Source organism: Tiliqua scincoides, chromosome 3 (genome assembly GCF_035046505.1).
Source record: "Tiliqua scincoides isolate rTilSci1 chromosome 3, rTilSci1.hap2, whole genome shotgun sequence".
Classification (NCBI taxonomy): domain Eukaryota; kingdom Metazoa; phylum Chordata; class Lepidosauria; order Squamata; family Scincidae; genus Tiliqua; species Tiliqua scincoides.
Window position 1 is genome coordinate 6,485,230 of NC_089823.1, and position 18,540 is coordinate 6,503,769.

The following is an 18,540-nucleotide window of genomic DNA, read 5'->3' on the forward strand; positions in this document are numbered from 1 at the left end:
GAAAATTGGATAGGATTTGGCTGGAAAGCTGCAATCCTAACCACACTTTCCTGAGAGTAAGCCCCACTGAACAAAATCAAACTTACTTCTGAGTAGACCTGGTTAGGATTGTGCCCTTTTTCTCACTAGATGGCTGTGCAAGTTCCTCATCTCTGCCCCAACAGCTACAACAGGGAGCGGGATAATACTATTTGTTTCTATGGCAGGGATGTAGCATGTAGCTAGTTATTAATAAAATGTGTGGGGCATTCTTGATGTTCACTTCCTGGCTGAACGTGGGTGGGCTTTAAATGCCATTGGAGATACTTGTAGTAAAGGACATGAGGATCACAGGATAAGAAAACACCAAACCCAGGTTTTGGGGAAGAGTACCCTACCCCCATTCTGGGGTAATTATGGTAATTGCATAAATGAGTCACAGCCCATTCCTATGCATGTCTACTCAGAAGTAAGCCTCACTATGTTCAATGGGGCTTACTCCCAGGAAAGTGTGGATAGGATTGGGCCCTCAGCCAGGAACAAAATGAGACCCAGTATTTTTATATTAATAAATCCAGCAAGTGTTTTCTCATCATAGGTCTGTTTTGACTGCCACTGCTTAGACCACTGAACCAACTTAACGCTGCCACAACCACATATAGGCTGTGCTGCACCAAGTGTCTATGTCAGTGTTTCTCAAACTGTGGGTCACAAGCCAATTTCAAGTGGGTCCCCATTTATTTCAATATTTTATTTTTAATATCTTAGACTTGATGCTACCATAGTATGTGACTGCATTTGGGAAAATGTTACAGACCTCTACTTTTAACAAGCTACTATGTATATTCTTTTAACAATGATAGTAAATGGGACTTACTCCTGGGTAAGTCTGGGTAAGATTGCAGGCTAGGATTGTTAAACATTTTCCTGCTTGATGACATCACTTTTGGTCATGACATCACTTCTGGTGGGTCCTGACAGATTCTCATTTTAAAAGTGAGTCCCGGTGCTAAATGTGTGAGAACCACTGGTCTATGTCACTGTGTGACAGTGGTGGTTTTGCTGCTGTAAGTCAGAAAGGGACAGAAGTATAAAATCCTGTTTCATGAGTTTTCCATCAGTTGGAGCATGTTCGACTATGTGCATCAAAACAAGGCAGAACAGCATCTTCATCTGTGGTGGTGGTAGAGAGATATCAAGATCATGCTGCCCTGCCTTCTCTATAGGCTGCTCCTGTGGTGCACCTGCCATTGTGGCTGCCTAGGAACATGAACCACAGTGTATGCACATGGCAAAATTGGAATGTACAGATCCCATGGTTCATGTCTATGTGTGTAGGCCCCCATACATGTAAGGAGCATCTTTCATGCCCCTGTCTGTCCGTTTGTTCAACTTTTGATTCTGGTGCCATGGTAGCCCCTTTCACAGCTTTGTCGCACACTCTTTAGACATGCATGATTCAGGGCCCAATCCTATCCAAGTTTCCAGCACCAGTGAAGCTGCAATACAACCCAGAGGTAAGGGAACAAATGTTCCCATACCTTGAGGAGGTCTCTGTGACTGCCCCCCCAATACTGGAAGCAGTGCATACCCCATAGGCACAGCAGCACTGGCACTGGAAAATTGGATAGGATCGGGGCCTTATTCTGTCATATCTGATAATAAATTTTGCACACATGTACCTGAAAATCTTTATTCATATATATATGAATAAGGCTGCATAAGGCTGCACTGAGGCCCAAGCAACTTCAGAAAAGAGGGAGTTCATGCTCCATCTACTAACCTCTTTATTATAGTAGAGCTGCCCATGGGGTGTTATGATCCAGCATCAACCAAGCCCCGAAATAAATGCAGAAGTCTCTGAGGCTCATTTCAAAAGGTTAACAAGCTGATTTATTATAAACATCTGCCATACCCAAGACACTTTTAGACAGGGTCTCATGGATCCTATAATTCTGCAATAATAGACATTTTTACAGAATTTGTCATGGAGTTTGGCATTTATTGCAGGCTTTAATGACACCCATGATATTCATTCAGCAGCTACAGAACAGTCATGTTAGCTGCCAAGGACTCATGTTAAAGGGCCATTGGACATGGTGACCAGGCAGACTTCCAAGATGATGGCGGTTGTTCTCACACAAATGCTCGGCTATAGCAGGATAACCTCCCAATCTCTTGGCCCAAACCACATTTTGAAGCTTTTTCCAGGAGATGGTGAAGCACAGCTTCTTTCATGGGACTAACCAAAAAAATCAACTGGCCAAAATGTTCATATTGAATGAAATAAAGAAGTCCTACCTCACAAATGCCCCCCATGAGGCTTCCACCACATCCCCTTGCATCCCCAGAATTCAAATAAACATATTCAAAATGTGGTGGCAAGGCACACTGTGCTTCACATGAAGTAATTTAAAACCCTGTCCCTATTTCAGCCTAGTTCTGGTTGCAGCGGGAGATTATGTCTGGATTGTATGACTTCAAAAGTGTAGGTGGGAGTTCGCATGGCTCAGTTCCCTGCCATATAGAAATCTTCTTCATACTAAAAACTATATGACATAGAGGAGTGTTCTGATCTAGCCTCCCTTCTCTACATACTAATTTTCTATGCACAGGGATTTAAAATTTTTTTATTTTTGTATGGATAAGCATTCAGTCACACGAACCCTTCCTTGTAATCTTGGTTCAGTCCAGACACAGGTTTACCACCTTACAGCCCAATCCTATCCCCACTTACCTGGGAGTAAGCCTCATTGACTCTAATGGGACTTACTTCTGAGTAGGCAGGCATAGGATTGGGCAGTTAGTGAGAACTTGGCATAGGTGAGTCAAGCCTTTTTTTTCTGCCAGAAGGCACAATCTTAACCCACTTTCCATCACTGACATAAGGGCCATGCAGCTCCAAGGTAAGGGAGCAAACATTCCCTTACTTTGAGGAGGCCAACCTTTGAGGAGGCTTACTTGAGTGAGTGCCACCCAACTGCAGGATGCAGCACATGTCCCATTGGCACAGCAATACCAGTGCTGGAAAGTAGTTTAGGATATGGGCCTTGATTTCACAAGTGATTAACTACTCATTTTCTCCATACAATTCACTGCTTTTATACAGTTGTAAACAGTTTTGTTTTCTATAACCAAACCTCATGCCTGGTTGTGCTCTTATTTTACTTGTCTAAGGATTTCTATCCTACCTTTTGACCCTATAAAGGGCTCCCTCTGTATTTCCTCTCCTGGAAAAAGCAATCTTTTAATCAAAAGACATGCATCAGCCATGTATGTTTTTTAATAGTTACACAGTGAAACTAAAATATCTGTTGGCAGTGATAACCAGTGTTTCAAACGCTTCCAACACACTGGTGCTGCAGGTGTTATGCTCTGGTTTGCTGTGATGCTGTCCTGGAGATATGATCCAGCATTATTTGCTGTGCTATAAAATGTGAACACCACCACATATAATTCTAACAGGGGTTAAGTGAACTGGCATATGCCAAGAGTAAGTACAGAGAAAGGACCCTTGAAATCCCATGTGGAACCCAGGCAAGGAAAGTCATTAAATCACTTCTGTCTGCTCTCTACACATCAAAGAAGAAACAAACAGCAGGAAAAATGAAACCCCTACCCCTCCTTTCACTCTGGGAGCCAACAAAACACATAGTAGAGGCAGATATCTCTAGCAAAGGGTCTGGAGCTGGCCCCCTTCTGCCCTACGCACAGGTCAGTCCAAAAACTCAGGAGGGGAGTATCTTCATTTGACCACCATTCACATTTCTAAAATGGATCAGTCTGGTGGAACCGAGCAGTTTTATGTCTATGTGCTGCAGCCACGGGCAGTGTCGGAGAGGAGGGAATCAATTCCAGTGGTCATCATGCCCTCCTCGACTCAAGCCTCTTTCACTCAGAAAAATCACTGCACAAGCACATCTATGTCCTAGTGGCACAGCTAGAGGGGGTGCAAAGCACTAAGTTTTGCAGGGAGTGTCATTGCAGCGTGCAAGCCCCCCTCTTCAGAAGGGGGGGCTCGCACGCTGCAATGACAATCCCTGCAAAACTTAGTGTCTTGCACCCCCTCTAGCTACGCCACTGCTATGTTCCGTGATTTTAGCAACACAACAGCCCTTGCAGATAAGGTTGAATAAGAACATAAGAACAGCCCCACTGGATCAGGCCATAGGCCCATCTAGTCCAGCTTCCTGTATCTCACAGCGGCCCACCAAATGCCCCAGGGAGCACACCAGATAACAAGAGACCTGCAAGGCCTCCTGGGAATTGTAGTTAAGAACATAAGAACAGCCCCGCTGGATCAGGCCATAGGCCCATCTAGTCCAGCTTCCTGTATCTCACAGCGGCCCACCAAATGCCCCAGGGAGCACACCAGATAACAAGAGACCTGCATCCTGGTGCCCTCCCTTGCATTGGCATTCTGACATAGCCCATACGGCTTGTAACCCATAATGGATTTTTCCTCCAGAAACTTGTCCAATCCCCTTTTAAAGGCATCCAGGCCAGACGCCGTCACCACATCCTGTGGCAAGGAGTTCCACAGACCGACCACACGCTGAGTAAAGAAATATTTTTCACCCAATCCTCCTTTATAGAATCCCCAAGCCTCCTTTGTCAATGTGAATGCTGAGGCCAAAGGGTTAAAAATAAGTCACCTACCCTTACACCAGACTGGAATCTTTTCAACTCCCAGTCTCTGCACCAGCCATTAAATAGTGCTAATTTCCTTTCCAGAGCAGGAATGGGCATCATTACTTGGACTCCGGGCCATTTTGTTAAGGAATCGAATCCATCGCTATCCAACCAACCTCCACCCTTGCGGCCATAATTTCTGCTGCTTCTCCGCAGGGCACAACAGCGTTAAACAAGCAAAAGGGAGTACTGCACTGGAGTCCTCCCCTGCCCAAATACTGGTATTGTTGCCAACCTAGCCATGAAATAATGGGCATAGCTTCCTACTGACGCTTCTTGGAAGGGTGGCAATCAGTGTACATGGAACCAGAAATCTCCATGGGGCATACTAAGGAGGTTTATGTTGCTCCCTCTCCGCCATGTATCCCACACACCCATTTACTGCCTGTCCCTGTTCTAGAATTTCAACATCTATTGGTTAGCCTGTTAAATGGAAACTGACTTCCAATTAGCAGTTCACAATTCAGATTAGTACAGGTTTTCATGAAGTGGGCTCCAGCATATAACTTGTGTCAAGGCATGACTTCAACATATCATTACCGTTACAGTGGAATGGAAAGCAAAGGAGCGACGCCTACTTGTACCGAATTAGCCGGATAATTTTGTTATTCATGAAATCATAGGAGTGTGGGTGAGAGGAGTCAACACAAAAGCCGTCACTCATGGCGATTTTCAGTACTTCCTCCACAAACACTTGGAAACTGTTAATTTGCTTCTTGGTGGGCAGCACCCACAATCTCTTTAAGTTCTGCCTAGTGTACTCCTCTTCTGGCAGGCCTTCCACACTTGCTACCCAATTCAAGGTCACATGGTAGGGATCCTGCAAGTAACTGGATATTGAGGACAGGTTGCCATTGAAACAGTAGCAGAGTTTGGAGCCCAGGAGCTTCAGGAACAAACTGGAGGTGCTGAATATGTGGGCGTTGAAAACTTCCATGTTGGAAGAGGACAAGCTGTAGATCTGGGGAGCTTCCCGGACAGTGAAGTGAACCGTTTGAGTCCTTTGATCCAAAGTGATGTTGAGCATGGCATTTTTTTCAGCTTTGGAAAGCTCAACCTCTTTCTCCTGCAAGGCCTCGATCAGTGGCTGAACCTGGTAAAAATCAGCTTCTCGTCTAAGCAAGCCCATCTCCTGGAAGTCCTCAGGGAGATCCAGGTGAGAAGTTCTCAGAAAGTTGAGGATATAGCGGAAAACTTTGCCATCTCGGTCAATGAAGCAGTTACCTTGGCTGTCCCTCTTGGTCGGCATGTTCCCGCTGAACATGGCTCCCAGCATGGAATCAGGAAAGCTGGTCAAGGTGGACAGCGAAGTCGTGTAGAGCTTCCCACCAACATTTAGGGTTATCGGCTCTGACATGATGGGGAAATGGTACAAAGGGAGGAATATTCTGGAGGAGAAGATTAGGAGAACCACATATTTAAGTGCAAGGATCATTTAAGGTTTGAAGGGAAAAAAATACTGGAGTGCATAAAATGGGGGGGGGTTAAATACCAATGAGAGTTTAGTGGCAAAACTAGATGGTCCAGTGACCCTGTGCGGCACATGTGGGGGAGCAACGCCACTCAGCCATGCCACTACCACCTCCAGTCGTGCCTGCTGTCTCCCATCCTGAGGCCTTCAGAGGGCCATAAAACGGCACTTCCAGTTTCTTGGGGAAACTGGAAGTGACTTTTTAATATGTTTTGTGCTTCTTAGTGCCTCACCGGCCCTAAGAAGGCCTTCTAAGTTCATAAAAATGTCTCGGTTTTCAGCCCTCTGAAGACCTTGCAAGGACTTCTGAAGGTTGGGGAGGCCGTGCACAGCCCCTCTCGCCCTCTGAAGGCCTCAGGACAGGAGGCAGTGGGAGTGACTGGTGGAGGGACAGGCAGTGCAACTGGTGGGGGGGGGGGCAGCAATTTGAGATTGTGGTTGCAGGCAGCACTGGGGCCAGGATCGTCACTGAAAGTTTAGAATGTTCTATTAAAAATCCAAACGTCTACATGCATAGACACAAAACACCAAAAAGAAGACACATTATGCACATCAATCATGTAGTCTTTACATGAGCGAATATCCTTGGGGAGTAAATGGGGAGGAGGCAGGATAGGTGCCTGATAGACACCCCATATCCTGGAAGAAAAAACCCAACTTCCTCAACAAGAGGATGGTGCATGCATCAAAAAAAGAACAGCCCTGCTGGATCAGGCCTAGGTGGTTTTGACCTGCAAAGCCCTGTACAGCTTGGCCAAAGACTGCCAAGGGCTCACTGTTTGGGCTCCTGCCTCTTTAACCTTGTTGAAAGGGAAATTTCACAAGGTGTGGCTTACTGCATCACTGTGTTTACAAGGATGTGCCACACCTGAAGCATCACCTACATAACTGTCATTGGTAGAACAGCCAGCAGTTTAGCCACCCTGGCTTGTGTCCTGCATACATCAGAGAGGAATACCATTTGCCTAGCACTTTCTGAAGTGCAAAGTGTTTCCTGTGGATTATCTTAATGTAGTCATTACAACAGCTCTGTAAGGCAAGTTAGTATTATCCCCATATTGCAGCTGGGAAAGACTGAGGCTGAGCAAGAGTGCCTTGCCTAAGGCCATGTTGTCAATTCATGGCAGAGGTGAGTTCAAACCAGGGAAGTCAGGGCAAACATTTTTCTTTTTCATCTCTTTATTTTTAAAAAATTTTTATAATCATAAAAAAGTCCAAACTGTTAATAACAGACACTTTCTAATTAAAAGATTTCAGACCTACCAGACTGCCCTTGAAAGGTGTTCTAGAAAAATGTGGAGCAACTGGACAGAGCTATTCTGTTTTTACCCTGGAGCGAGCATTTCATTCTAAAATGCAGAACAGGGCTTCCTGTTGAGTGACTTAACTAGCTCGAGGACAGGTTTTGTGACATGGGCTATATTTTAACCATGAATGTAGACTGACAACATACCATACCTTTCCATCAAGGGCTCCTAGTCTTTACACACCATCATTTTACATCAAGGGGATTATGGTAACTGTACAAATTCTGATAGGAATTTGTAATAGAGAATGCTCATTACTCTTGCAGCGGTACTGTTTTTCCGGGACTCCTTGATAGAAGCCATGAACACCTAACTGGTTTCAAACTTGATTTTGGTTTATAGTGCATGAGCATTCTAAATAATCTTTGTACCAGCATCTTTTCTATCTCATTTTTATATCGTGGGCACCTCAGAAAACACATACAAATCAGTGATAAATGCCTTCTTGACTGTTCCATTCAAGTCAGGCAACAAACACATGTGGAAAGACTTCAAGTTGCCCCACAACTATGGAATGCCATTTCTCAGAAGACTTGCAAAGACCAGCCATCAGACAAAAAACAAATTTTGAATGTGACTTTGGCACCAAGTTTTATGCTTTGAAAAATGTGCATTTTTATCGTGTGTTATTTGTGTTCTGTCTTACCCTGCATATATTGCAATTGAATCCTTCTACAGCAGTGTTTCTCAACCAGTGGTACAGGTACCACCAGTGTACTTGAGGTGGTGTCTGGTGATACTCGAAGAACCGCTGGACACCTGCTGCCCAGAAGTAAGACCAGAAACACAACAGTGGTAGGAAGCACCAAAGCATGTTTATCCGTGTTTAGAAAAGCCCTCCTGGCCACCCTAAGCCTCTTAAGGATGTCGTGTCGAATCTAGCCTTTCAACACAGAAGTAACTGGCAATGATGTCATCAACAGTTACTTCTGGTGGCACTTTGAATAGGTGGACCATGTGAAGTGGTATGGCAGAGATCAAATGTTGAGAAACACTGTTCTACAGCATATTATTATATGGGTCTACTCAGAATTAAGCCCCCATAAGATTTACTCCCAATTAAATGTGTACACAATTGTCTTACAGCCCAATCCCAACTAATTTTCCAGAACTGATGCAGCCACAATCTGAGGAAAGAGAGTTGATGATAAGAAACAGAGCACCACAGTTATACAGTGATGTGGGAATGCCACACATCTGCAGGGGTCCATAAAAATGCAGCTGAGCTAACTAATAATAATAAAAGTATTTAGTATTAGTAAAATAACTAGTATTTTCTAGTAGCCAAGTGAGGGCCACCGTACAATTTCACTGGACCTTAACTTACCCCATCACACTGAAAGAAAGTTCCAGAGCTACGCTGTGTGTCAAACAAAGTTCTCTGTGTTTTTAATTTATGGTCCACCCTAAGCCCTAGAGGTGAGCACATTAGAGAGGTAATTGAGATGCCTCCAATCTTGTTTCAGGCATGTGGTCAAAATAAAACAGAATTTCCAAAATCCCACTCTGCCTTTTTATGAGAGGTTCTGGTAACCCTTAAATCCTCCTTTCAAACTTCTCAGGCCTAAATCTCCATGCAAAGCACAGCTAATTACCATCGATTTGCACAGATTTGCAAGCTGACTTTTTGGTCCTGTTCTCCCACTTTATACTTTTCATGTTCAAAGCCACTCCTACCTTAATAGATAAGATCAAGGATGATCCAGGGTGGTGCTCTCAGATAAAGGGAAGCAGCTGTGGGTTAGTAGATGATTTATCAACTCTGGTTTGCAGGCTGCTCACAGAAACAAGAATGTTAAAAGTTGCTTAAGAAATCAGGTTATGACTTTGCTTGTTTGTACATCCCAACTGTTACTAATCTGTATTGCCCAAACCTATTTGTGTTTCCTTGCAGAAAGTCCCACTGAATGGCTAACTATTAAGTACCTATACATTGCAAACTTAACTTCACATTAACTCTCATGTGGTTTGTCTAGCATATTTTTCTTGGAAAGGAGCAGTGGTCATGCTAAGTGCTCTGTTGGCAGCTCAGGTTCTGCAAAGTTGCATCATCTGGACTTTCAACAACCTTGCGTTTAGAACAAACGCCCATGTGAAGGGAGTGGTAAATTGGGTCCAGCAGCTATATCAAAAGCATAGATAGCATTGTGTCTGTGTGAGGTCTCACACAGTGCTTCCTAGCATCTGTAAGAGGTTGCTGGGGGCTTTTCTAGGGCTAAGCTCTGAACTGGGTCCCCCACAGTGGACCCTCAACCAATGCCTGACCTCGTCAACCCCTGATGCCACCCTGGCACCTATGTCTCCCTGTGACAGGGTAAAATTTTCCAGTAGGTAGAAGGGAAAACCCAGGTCTATTTCTGGCCCTGCTATGTCTCAATTTTTCCCACCTGTTTCCAAGCCATGGTCTGTGGGTACAGGATGCTACCACCTGTTGAAGTTAAGGAGGTCTAGGTTTGGTCAGTGCCTGGATGGGTGACCATCAAGTAAGCCTTATCAGTGTCCCTTTGAGTTTCATAATGGAAGAAGGATGCAAAAATCTCTAAAACTGAAACAATGACCTACCTCTAAGACTTGATTTATATTTCACTTGTAACCTGAATAGCACTTTTTAAGCTGAATAGCATTTTTATGCAATAATGATTTAAAGAGGTAATCAAAAAAATGGCAACTGGTCCTAGCATCAGGGATGTGAACTTGGTTCCTATGTATTACTTATTATTAAATATAAAACTATATTACATATAATTTATTTATTAATTACAAGAAGGCTATGAGCTGCTTGCAGAGGCCTGCTCACAGGGAAAAGGAGTACATTTAAGTTCTTATCCAGGACATGTGGCTAAGAAAGAGGACATGTCCCCCCATGACAAAATTTTTGCCCCCTATGACAAAATCACATAAACAGCACTAGCCTATTCATATTTACTCAGAAGTAAGTTTCATTGTATTCAATGAGGCTCACTCCCAGGAAAGTGTGTATAGCACTGTAGCCTGAGGGCCAATCCTATCCAACTTCTCAGCCCTGGTGCAGCTGCAATACAGCCCCAAGGCAAGAGAACAAATGTCCCCTTACCTTGTGGATGGTTCCATAACTACACTCCCACCACAGTGGGGTATACAGTGCATACCCCCCCCCCCACTGCACCAGTGCTGGAAAGTTGGATAGGATTTGCCCTAAGTAAATTAAACGTTTACAATAAGTATAAGTTTAAAAATTTATTTGAGATCAAGAAGACTCCTCCTAACTCTCCCAAGCAGTTGCTGATCTGCTTAAAAAAAATTCCCCCACATCCCAAAGGCTGCAATCCTATCCACACTTACCTGGGAGTAAGCCCCACTATCATTGTTAAGAGAATATACATAGTAGCCTTGAAAAAGTCTAGATCTGTAACATTTCCCCAAATGCAGTCACATTCCATGTCTTAAGATACTGACATGCCATCAAGTCTAAGATATGAAAAAGAAAATAAATACTGAAATGAATGGGGACCCACCTGAAACTGGCTCTCAACTATCTAGTGGGTCCTGACCCACAGTTTGAGAAACACTGGCTAAACATCATTATTGGGGGGGGGGGAGGAACTTACCCCAACAGTTTTCATGGACTATTCCCCACCTTACCCAAGCAGGCTCTGCAAAGGTCTTGGCTTCCAGCATCAAGGTAGCAACCCCTGCTCCAAGGCACCCCAGTGGGGTCTCCCTTCCCAAGGCAGGGCCCCGATCTCTCTTGGTCCCAGCCCTCCAGCGGTGCTGATCCTGCCTGGTCGAGCTGCAGCTCATTCATAGAGGGACTTTTTTCCCCCAGGTCATCCTCCCCCCTCCCCTGGACCTCACGCACCTGGCTGCCTGGCATCATCACCTACCTGGTGGCAGGTCAGCCCTCGGGCGGGAGCAGGGCGGGGGGTACGGTGCGGTGGGTGGCAGTGGCCCTGGGAAGGTCCAGCTGGGAGGAGGGAGGCAGCACCAGCCAGCTGGCCCGCAAGGCTCCCCGGGAATTGTATTTCGCAGGTGCAAGGGCTGCAAGCCTGCCGGACCGGAGAGGGAACTACAAGTGCCAGGAGGCAGCAGGGCGGCAGCACCGCCTGGCATGTTAAAGGAGACGCCGGGCTAGCGAGCTCTGCTGCTGCCGCCGCCCGGTGCAGTCCGCAGTGGGAGTCCCCGGCGCGCGCCTCGCCTGCATCAGCCGCCGGGCAGCCAGCACTGGAGCTGGGCAGGCTGGAGCGCCGGCAGCCGCCACGGTGAGTAAGCCGCCTCCTTCTCCCCGGTGGTCCTGGTGCTTGCTGGCTTGGAAGGGATCGGTGGCATAGTCAGTGGGGGGGCAATGCACTGAGTTTTGCTTGATGGGATCAGTGGCGTAGCTAGAGGGGGTCAAAGCACTGAGTTTCCCTTGGAAGGGATCAGTGGCATAGCTAGAGGGGGCAAAGCACTGGGTTTGCTTGGAAGGGAGAGGTGGCGTAGCTAGAGGGGTAAAGCACTAGGTTTTGCTTGGACGAGATCATTGGCGTAGCTGGGGGGCAAAACGCAGGGATCGGTGGCATAGCTAGATGGGGACAAAGCACTCAGTTTCGCTTGGAAGGGATTGATACGTAGCTAGGGGGCAAAGCACTAGGTTTGCTTGGATGGGATCAGTGGAGTAGCTAGAGGGGGGCAAAGCACTCAGTTTTACTTGGAAGGGATCAGTGGAATAACTAGAGGGGGCAAAGCACTTTGCTTGGAAGGGATCAGTGGCATAGCTGGAGGGGGCAAAGCACTGAGTTTTGCTTGGAAGGGATCAGTGGCGTAGCTAGAGGAGGGCAAAGCGCTAAGTTATGCAGACCCCTGAACGCACCATGCAAGCGGCCCCTCTTACTCCCCTTCAGAGCCATTCCAGGCGAAGGCTTCCATGTTGTTCTTCCTGCCTAGAATGGCTCTGAAGGGGTGCGAGAGGGGGCCCCTTGCATGCCACACTGAGGCTCCCTGCAAACTTCGTGCTTTGCCCCCCCCAGCTATGCCACTTTCTCTGAGCAATGAGCATGTCAGATGTGCTCTTCACATGCTTGGTTTTTCTCTGGTTTGTGTAGCATGACATCATCTCTTCAAGAGATGAGCCCTGGAATTGGAAACCAGTTTGAGGGTGTGGATCATTTTATGCCTTGCCTGTAGTCTGCCTTTGACTCCATCTCTTAGTCCCTGGGATTGATGTGGTACCAGATTGTCTGATATATTCCAAGTGACTTTGACAAGCTGGGCAAAAGCTTTGACTTTGACAAGCTTTGACTTTTCCAAGATGGGCAAAAAGGGAGTGGCCAATGTAGCAAGAGGGGAAAAGTTGGGTGTTGGAATTACGTATTAACCCAAGAGAGAGGGTGGCCAGGCTTGGGAGAGAGCATTACATTGAACTTCCCCTCTTTGTGGGTGCCTCTGCTACAGAAACTACAGCAGCTACAGAACCGTGTTAAGGCTAAAACAGAAATTCCAAAACTGTGTACTACAAGAAATGAATGAGTTCAGGGCCCCTATGAGAGGTATTCCTGTATCCACCCAGGGATGAGTTGCCTTCTGCATAAATCATTGTTTTTGGACTAGTCTCCTTCTAATCGGCCTCCGCAGGGACTGGGTAATTCCACTCCATCTTTGTGATTGTACGCATATAAGCCACTCAACTGCTGTTGCAGTTTAACAGAATTACTTGCTCTCTGAGGAGTTTCTCTGTTGCATGTCTGCATGAATTGCTGCTCTATGCTTATTGCTTTCCATTCAGAAGGCACAGCCAGATCATAATTTTAATTTTTTTGTGCGGAAACACAGTGTGATACATCCTCAAAAGGTGGGCATTTTTTACTCTATCCCACTCTAACGGTTCACCTTTTCTAAAATATAAGAATGAACTTCCAGATTTAATTCAGAAAAAAGTGAACCATGGGCTTGGTAAGGGCTAGCCCAGTGGCGTAGCTAGAGGGGGGCAAAGCACTAAGTTCTGCAGGGAGCCTCACTGCAGCGTGCAAATGGCCCCTGCCCTTTGGAGTCATTCTGGGCAGGGGAGCAAAATGGAGGCAGAATGAATGGCTCCAAAAGGGAGGAGCCCCTTGCATGCTGCAGTGAGGCTCCCTGCAGAACTTAGGGCCCAATCCTATCCAACTTTCTGGCATCGATGCAACCACAATGCAGCCCTGAGGTAAGGGAACAAATGTCCCTTTTTCTTGAGGAGGCCTCTGTGACTGCCCCCATCTAGTGGTATAGCTCGAGGGCATCAAAGCACTAAGTTTTGCAGGTGTCTGAATGTGCCATGCAAGCAACCCCTCCCCTTTGGAGCCATTCTGGGCTGTGGGGGCAAAATGGAGGCAGAATGAATGGCTCCAAAAGGGAGGGGCCACTTGCATGGTGTGTTCAGGCCCCTGCAAAACTTAGTACTTTGCACCCCCGTTAGCTATGCCACTGGACTGGAATGTGCTTGATCATCCAGGTTCCTGCTGCAGCCTCCCTAGGCCGAACTTCCTTCCTCAATGGCCCTGACTGCGCTTGCTTACAAAATACTCTCCTTCTGTCTCTGATTTTGTTTTTGCAACGAAATATTTTGAAATGCAAGTGAAGGAAGGAGACTCTGAATATTTAGTTGCTCTTGACTTACCTTTGTTTTGCATTGGAGTAAGTGGACATGGGGGGATTACTGGGGTGAAGCAGAAACTGGGAGAGTTTTCTATTCATGAGAAGCCTTGGTGGTGTACAACAGCCTGTATGGGTAAGTAGTAAGAGCTCACTTTGATTTCCTGGCCAGGGAAACAGGAGTCCTTGACAGAGGGTAATGATGTTTCTGGGCAGCCCTAATTGGGTGTTGGCAGCGCTTTGAATGTATACAGGGCAATACGAACAGAACGTTCATCACATGTCAGAATTTGAAGCTTTTTGCAAAGTATATAAGGATTTGCCTGGTTATGGGACCAAACAATGCTCTTAGTCCAATTCTATCATTTTGTAGTGGGATTGCACCACTCGTCACCAGGTTCTGTATTGGGGCCTTTCTCAAAGCTGTATAGTTTTTTAGATATTGAGCTCTTTAGGTACAGGGAACCATTTATTTATTTGTTTAGCTATGTAAATTGCTTTGGTAACTCTTCTTGTTGAAGAGCAGTATAAAAATATTCTTAATAATAAATAATAAGGCAAGTCCATTAAGTAGAAGCCATGGGATCATAACAGAGGCTTATACAATTATACATGCCATGAACATCTAAGGCCGAGTCAGGTCACTGGCTGATCTCACTCAGCATTGGCTGCAGAGTCCTGAGCAGGCCTTTCCTAGCCATACTTAAGATAAAAAGGATATTTAAAAGAATTTACTTGGAATTCCAGGGATTGAACCTGAAACTCTAGGCATGCAAAGCTCTACTGCTAAGTTGTTGCCCCCAACTTTTACAAGGGGAGAGCATGAAATTAATATTGGGGAATTATCAGTTGTCTCAAGTGAACTCTTAAGAATTTAGAGAAGAAACAAAAGGAGAAATTAACAATTTGGATGTGTTAAATAGATTTTAAGCTTAACTGAAGTCAAGACAGAAATATGATAAATTGTGAATGGAAAGGGATTAGGGACATTAAACAGGATAGTTTTCTATACTTCATTGTTCAACATCATTGTGTTATAATTTGTTAAAGTTGTGTTTTTATTTTTGGATAACATGTAATTGTAATCTTCAGTAAAGGCTTCAGAAACATGTATGCATGCCCAAGGGAAGAGAAGGTATTGAGAAAAATCCTTCCTTTTCTCAGAACAGCAGAACTCAGTGGCTTCAAATTAAGCTAATTGGTGGTAGATTCGTGACAATGAAAAGAAGGCACTCGGTGATGGTACTCATTGAATTGCCTGACTTCATTGGCACAGCTGTTAAAGAGCAAGGATGGTTTGTTAAAAAGGAGTTGTCAGACTCATGGAGTTGGGCCTGTCAATAGTTGTGAATCACAACAGCTAAAAATGGAATTTCAGCCTTAGGGCAAAAATACACCTCTTACTGTTGGTGCCAGAGGCAAACCACAGGGATGGCTATCTCCATCATTCACTGTTTGTGATTTCCCAGGGACTTGCATAGGCTAGTCACTGTTGGCAGGGCCAGCTTTAAGCCAGTTGGACCAACTGCTCTCAGTTGGACCCAGTGCCTAAGGGGTCTCCATGTTAATCTACATTACTTGTAGAGAATTGTATGCAATTCTATATTAAAATGTGCTTGGATCCATTTGGTCTATTAACTCACATGCACTTTTTAAGTGCATATTTTGATGGTTGTCTATTCTACCATAGAGATATAAAGTCGACAATAAATTTTATTTATATCTCTAAGATTCTACAGACCTTGGATGCCCTGCAAAAAGTTTCCCTTTGGGCCTTGCAGCTCCTTAGGCTGACTCTAACTGTTGGAAATGAAGGGACCAAACTTTGGTCTGATCCAACATGGCTGCTCTTAAGATACAGGGCTGATGTAGGCATATCCAGTGACATAACTAGAGGGGGTTGCAAAGCACTAAGTTTTGCAGGGAGCCTCACCACAGTGTCCAAGGGGCTCCTCTCCTCTCCTCTCCTTCAGAGCCAGGTGTTTTGCTTCCATCACCTGGAATGGCTCCAAGGGGGAGGAGCCACTTGCATGCTGTGGTGAGGCTCCCTGCAAAACTTAGTGCTTTGCACCCCTTCTAGCTACACCACTGGGCAAATTGCATTCATTCTGTTAGTTAGGATTTCTTTAGATAGTTTCTCTTGGTTTGAAGAGCCACAGATTAAGATTTGAAATCTTTCTTTTGACCAGTCCACACTTCTGTCTTGGACAAAAGATGATTGGACAAAAAGTGGAGTGTGCAATGTCATAACAGTGTTTGGTGGATGTGTTTGAATGTGTTTGGATGTGTTTGGAGTACCTGAACCAGAGCCTTCAGGTACTCCAGTGTTTGGAGTACCTGATGCATTTAAAATTCAGGGTGCACAGGTATCACTCTGCACAGGTTGGCCCTAAACTGAGACCCATGAGATATGAGAGTGGTGCTGTGTGTGTCTCTTCACTTGTCCATCCTATCTGCGTATAAAGCAGGATGGAGGTAGGTTGACTCAATGCAGTGGAGGACAGAGTGCCTATACCTTTAACCATCATACAGAAGAGGGAATTTTGGCAGGTGCAACATGGAAGGGTTTAAAAAGCTGCACCTGCCAAAATTCCCTCTTCTATGCATTGATTAAAGGTATAGGCACACTGTCATAAGAACATAAGAACAGCCCCACTGGATCAGGCCATAGGCCCATCTAGTCCAGCTTCCTGTATCTCACAGCGGCCCACCAAATGCCCCAGGGAGCACACCAGATATGCCCCAGGGAGCACACCAGATAATGTCTGGTGTCCTCCATTGCATTTGGATATGCAATGTCCTCCATTGCATGAGGATAATGCAATGTCCTCCATTGCATTTGGTCACGCTGGATGGTGGTAATCTAACTGTAAAATGAGTATGTAGAAAATGAATGTATAAGTCACAAGAGTAATAGTTCCACATTACAGTGAACCCTCAGTATCCATGAGGGATCTGTTCTAGAACCCTCCATGGATACCAAATTCCATGTATAATTATGTCTGTGGAGGTCTTACTGGAAAAAATGGAAGTGCCTTTCAGAAGGCTCCAGCAGGCCTTCTGAGGCAGAGGGAACTTTCTCGTTGCATCCCCGCAGCCCTCCAGCTTTGGGGTCAGCACCCATGGTTAGTCCAATCTGTGGATGCAGATAAGGAGGACCCACTGTTTTCTACAGTAGCTACACCTCACTTGGAATACGAAGTCCTGTTTTGGGCATCACATCTTAAAAAGAACATTGATAAGCTGGAATTGTTCAGAAGAGGGCAACAAAGTTGGTGAGAAACGAAACGAAAGGAAACAAAATTCTGTTGACTTGAGACTGGCTCCCTCTCTTGAGACTTTTCGGCAAGGCCTGAAGACCCTTTTGTTTAAACAAGCCTTCTGAGTTCATGGCCTTTTTAACATCTTTTCTACATCTTTTAGTATTTTTTACCGGCCTGATTCCTTATGATCTGCTGCTATATGCTCTTTTTACCTGACTTTTTATCTGACCACTGTTTTTATCATATTTGTCAATGTGTTATTATGTTTTTATCTGTTTGCTAAGTCATGTTTTAATCTGTTTTTAACTGTTGTAAGCCGCCCTGGGTCCCTTTGGGGAGAAGGGTGGGGTATAAATAAAGTTATTATTATTATTACTATGAGAAAAAGTTAAAGGAGCTTGGCATGTTTAGCTTGGAGAAGTCATAAGAACATAAGAACATAAGAACAGCCCCACTGGATCAGGCCATAGGCCCATCTAGTCCAGCTTCCTGTATCTCACAGCGGCCCACCAAATGCCCCAGGGAGCACACCAGATAACAAGAGACCTGATCCTGGTGCCCTCCCTTGCATCTGGCATTCTGACATAACCCATTTCTAAAATCAGGAGGTTGCGCATACACATCATGGCTTGTACCCCGTAATGGATTTTTCCTCCAGAAACTTGTCCAATCCCCTTTTAAAGGCGTCTAGGCTAGACGCCAGCACCACATCCTGTGGCAAGGAGTTCCACAGACCGACCACATGCTGAGTAAAGAAATATTTTCTTTTGTCTGTCCTAACCCGCCCAACACTCAATTTTAGTGGATGTCCCCTGGTTCTGGTATTATGTGAGAGTGTACAGTTTACTTCTGACACCAGTGAGCTGTCTTTTGTTGGAGGTTTTCAGACAGAGGCTGGATGGCCTCTTGCAAGGAACCAAAAAAGTGACCCAGAGGGGCAGACATAGAAGGAAGGTAGGCTCAGCCTAGGGATTTTTTGTCGGTATCAGAACTGAACTTCTAGTCTTCTCCCACAAACAATCATTACCTTTCTGTCCTCCACAAGCTTTTTAAAAGTCTAATGTAGGAACTAAAAGTCTTTTTCTTGTTGTTACTGCTGAAAAATGATTTGGAAATCCTGTCTGATCACAAGCAATTCATCTAGAGACTTTTCAGTGGATCCTGATCTACATTTTGCCTGCCTGCCCTTGATGTATATAATTGATGAGGGGTGCAACCCCTTGGACATCTCTGACAAGTTCACGAA

General features: G+C 45.2%; 2 protein-coding genes across 2 annotated transcripts in view; one reads left to right on the forward strand and one right to left on the reverse strand.

Moving 5' to 3' along the window:
* Positions 1–4,412: 4,412 nt before the first annotated feature.
* On the reverse strand, positions 4,413–6,053 carry KCTD21 (potassium channel tetramerization domain containing 21). Its single transcript, XM_066621896.1, has one exon. It carries the CDS (start codon positions 6,026–6,028, stop codon positions 5,246–5,248), a length of 783 nt encoding a protein of 260 aa, XP_066477993.1. The 5' UTR covers positions 6,029–6,053; the 3' UTR covers positions 4,413–5,245.
* A 5,559-nt stretch (positions 6,054–11,612) lies between these two features.
* Positions 11,613–18,540, forward strand: part of USP35 (ubiquitin specific peptidase 35) — a 31,375-nt gene continuing 24,447 nt past the window's right edge. Inside the window, exon 1 of the mRNA XM_066620629.1 lies at positions 11,613–11,687. The gene's annotated coding sequence lies outside the window, so the exon portion shown is untranslated. The remainder of the gene's footprint in view (positions 11,688–18,540) is intronic.

Bases quoted from the DNA above. Each gene is read 5' to 3' on its own strand.
- KCTD21 (XM_066621896.1), bottom strand. From the start codon at position 6,028: ATGTCAGAGCCGATAACCCTAAATGTTGGTGGGAAGCTCTACACGACT.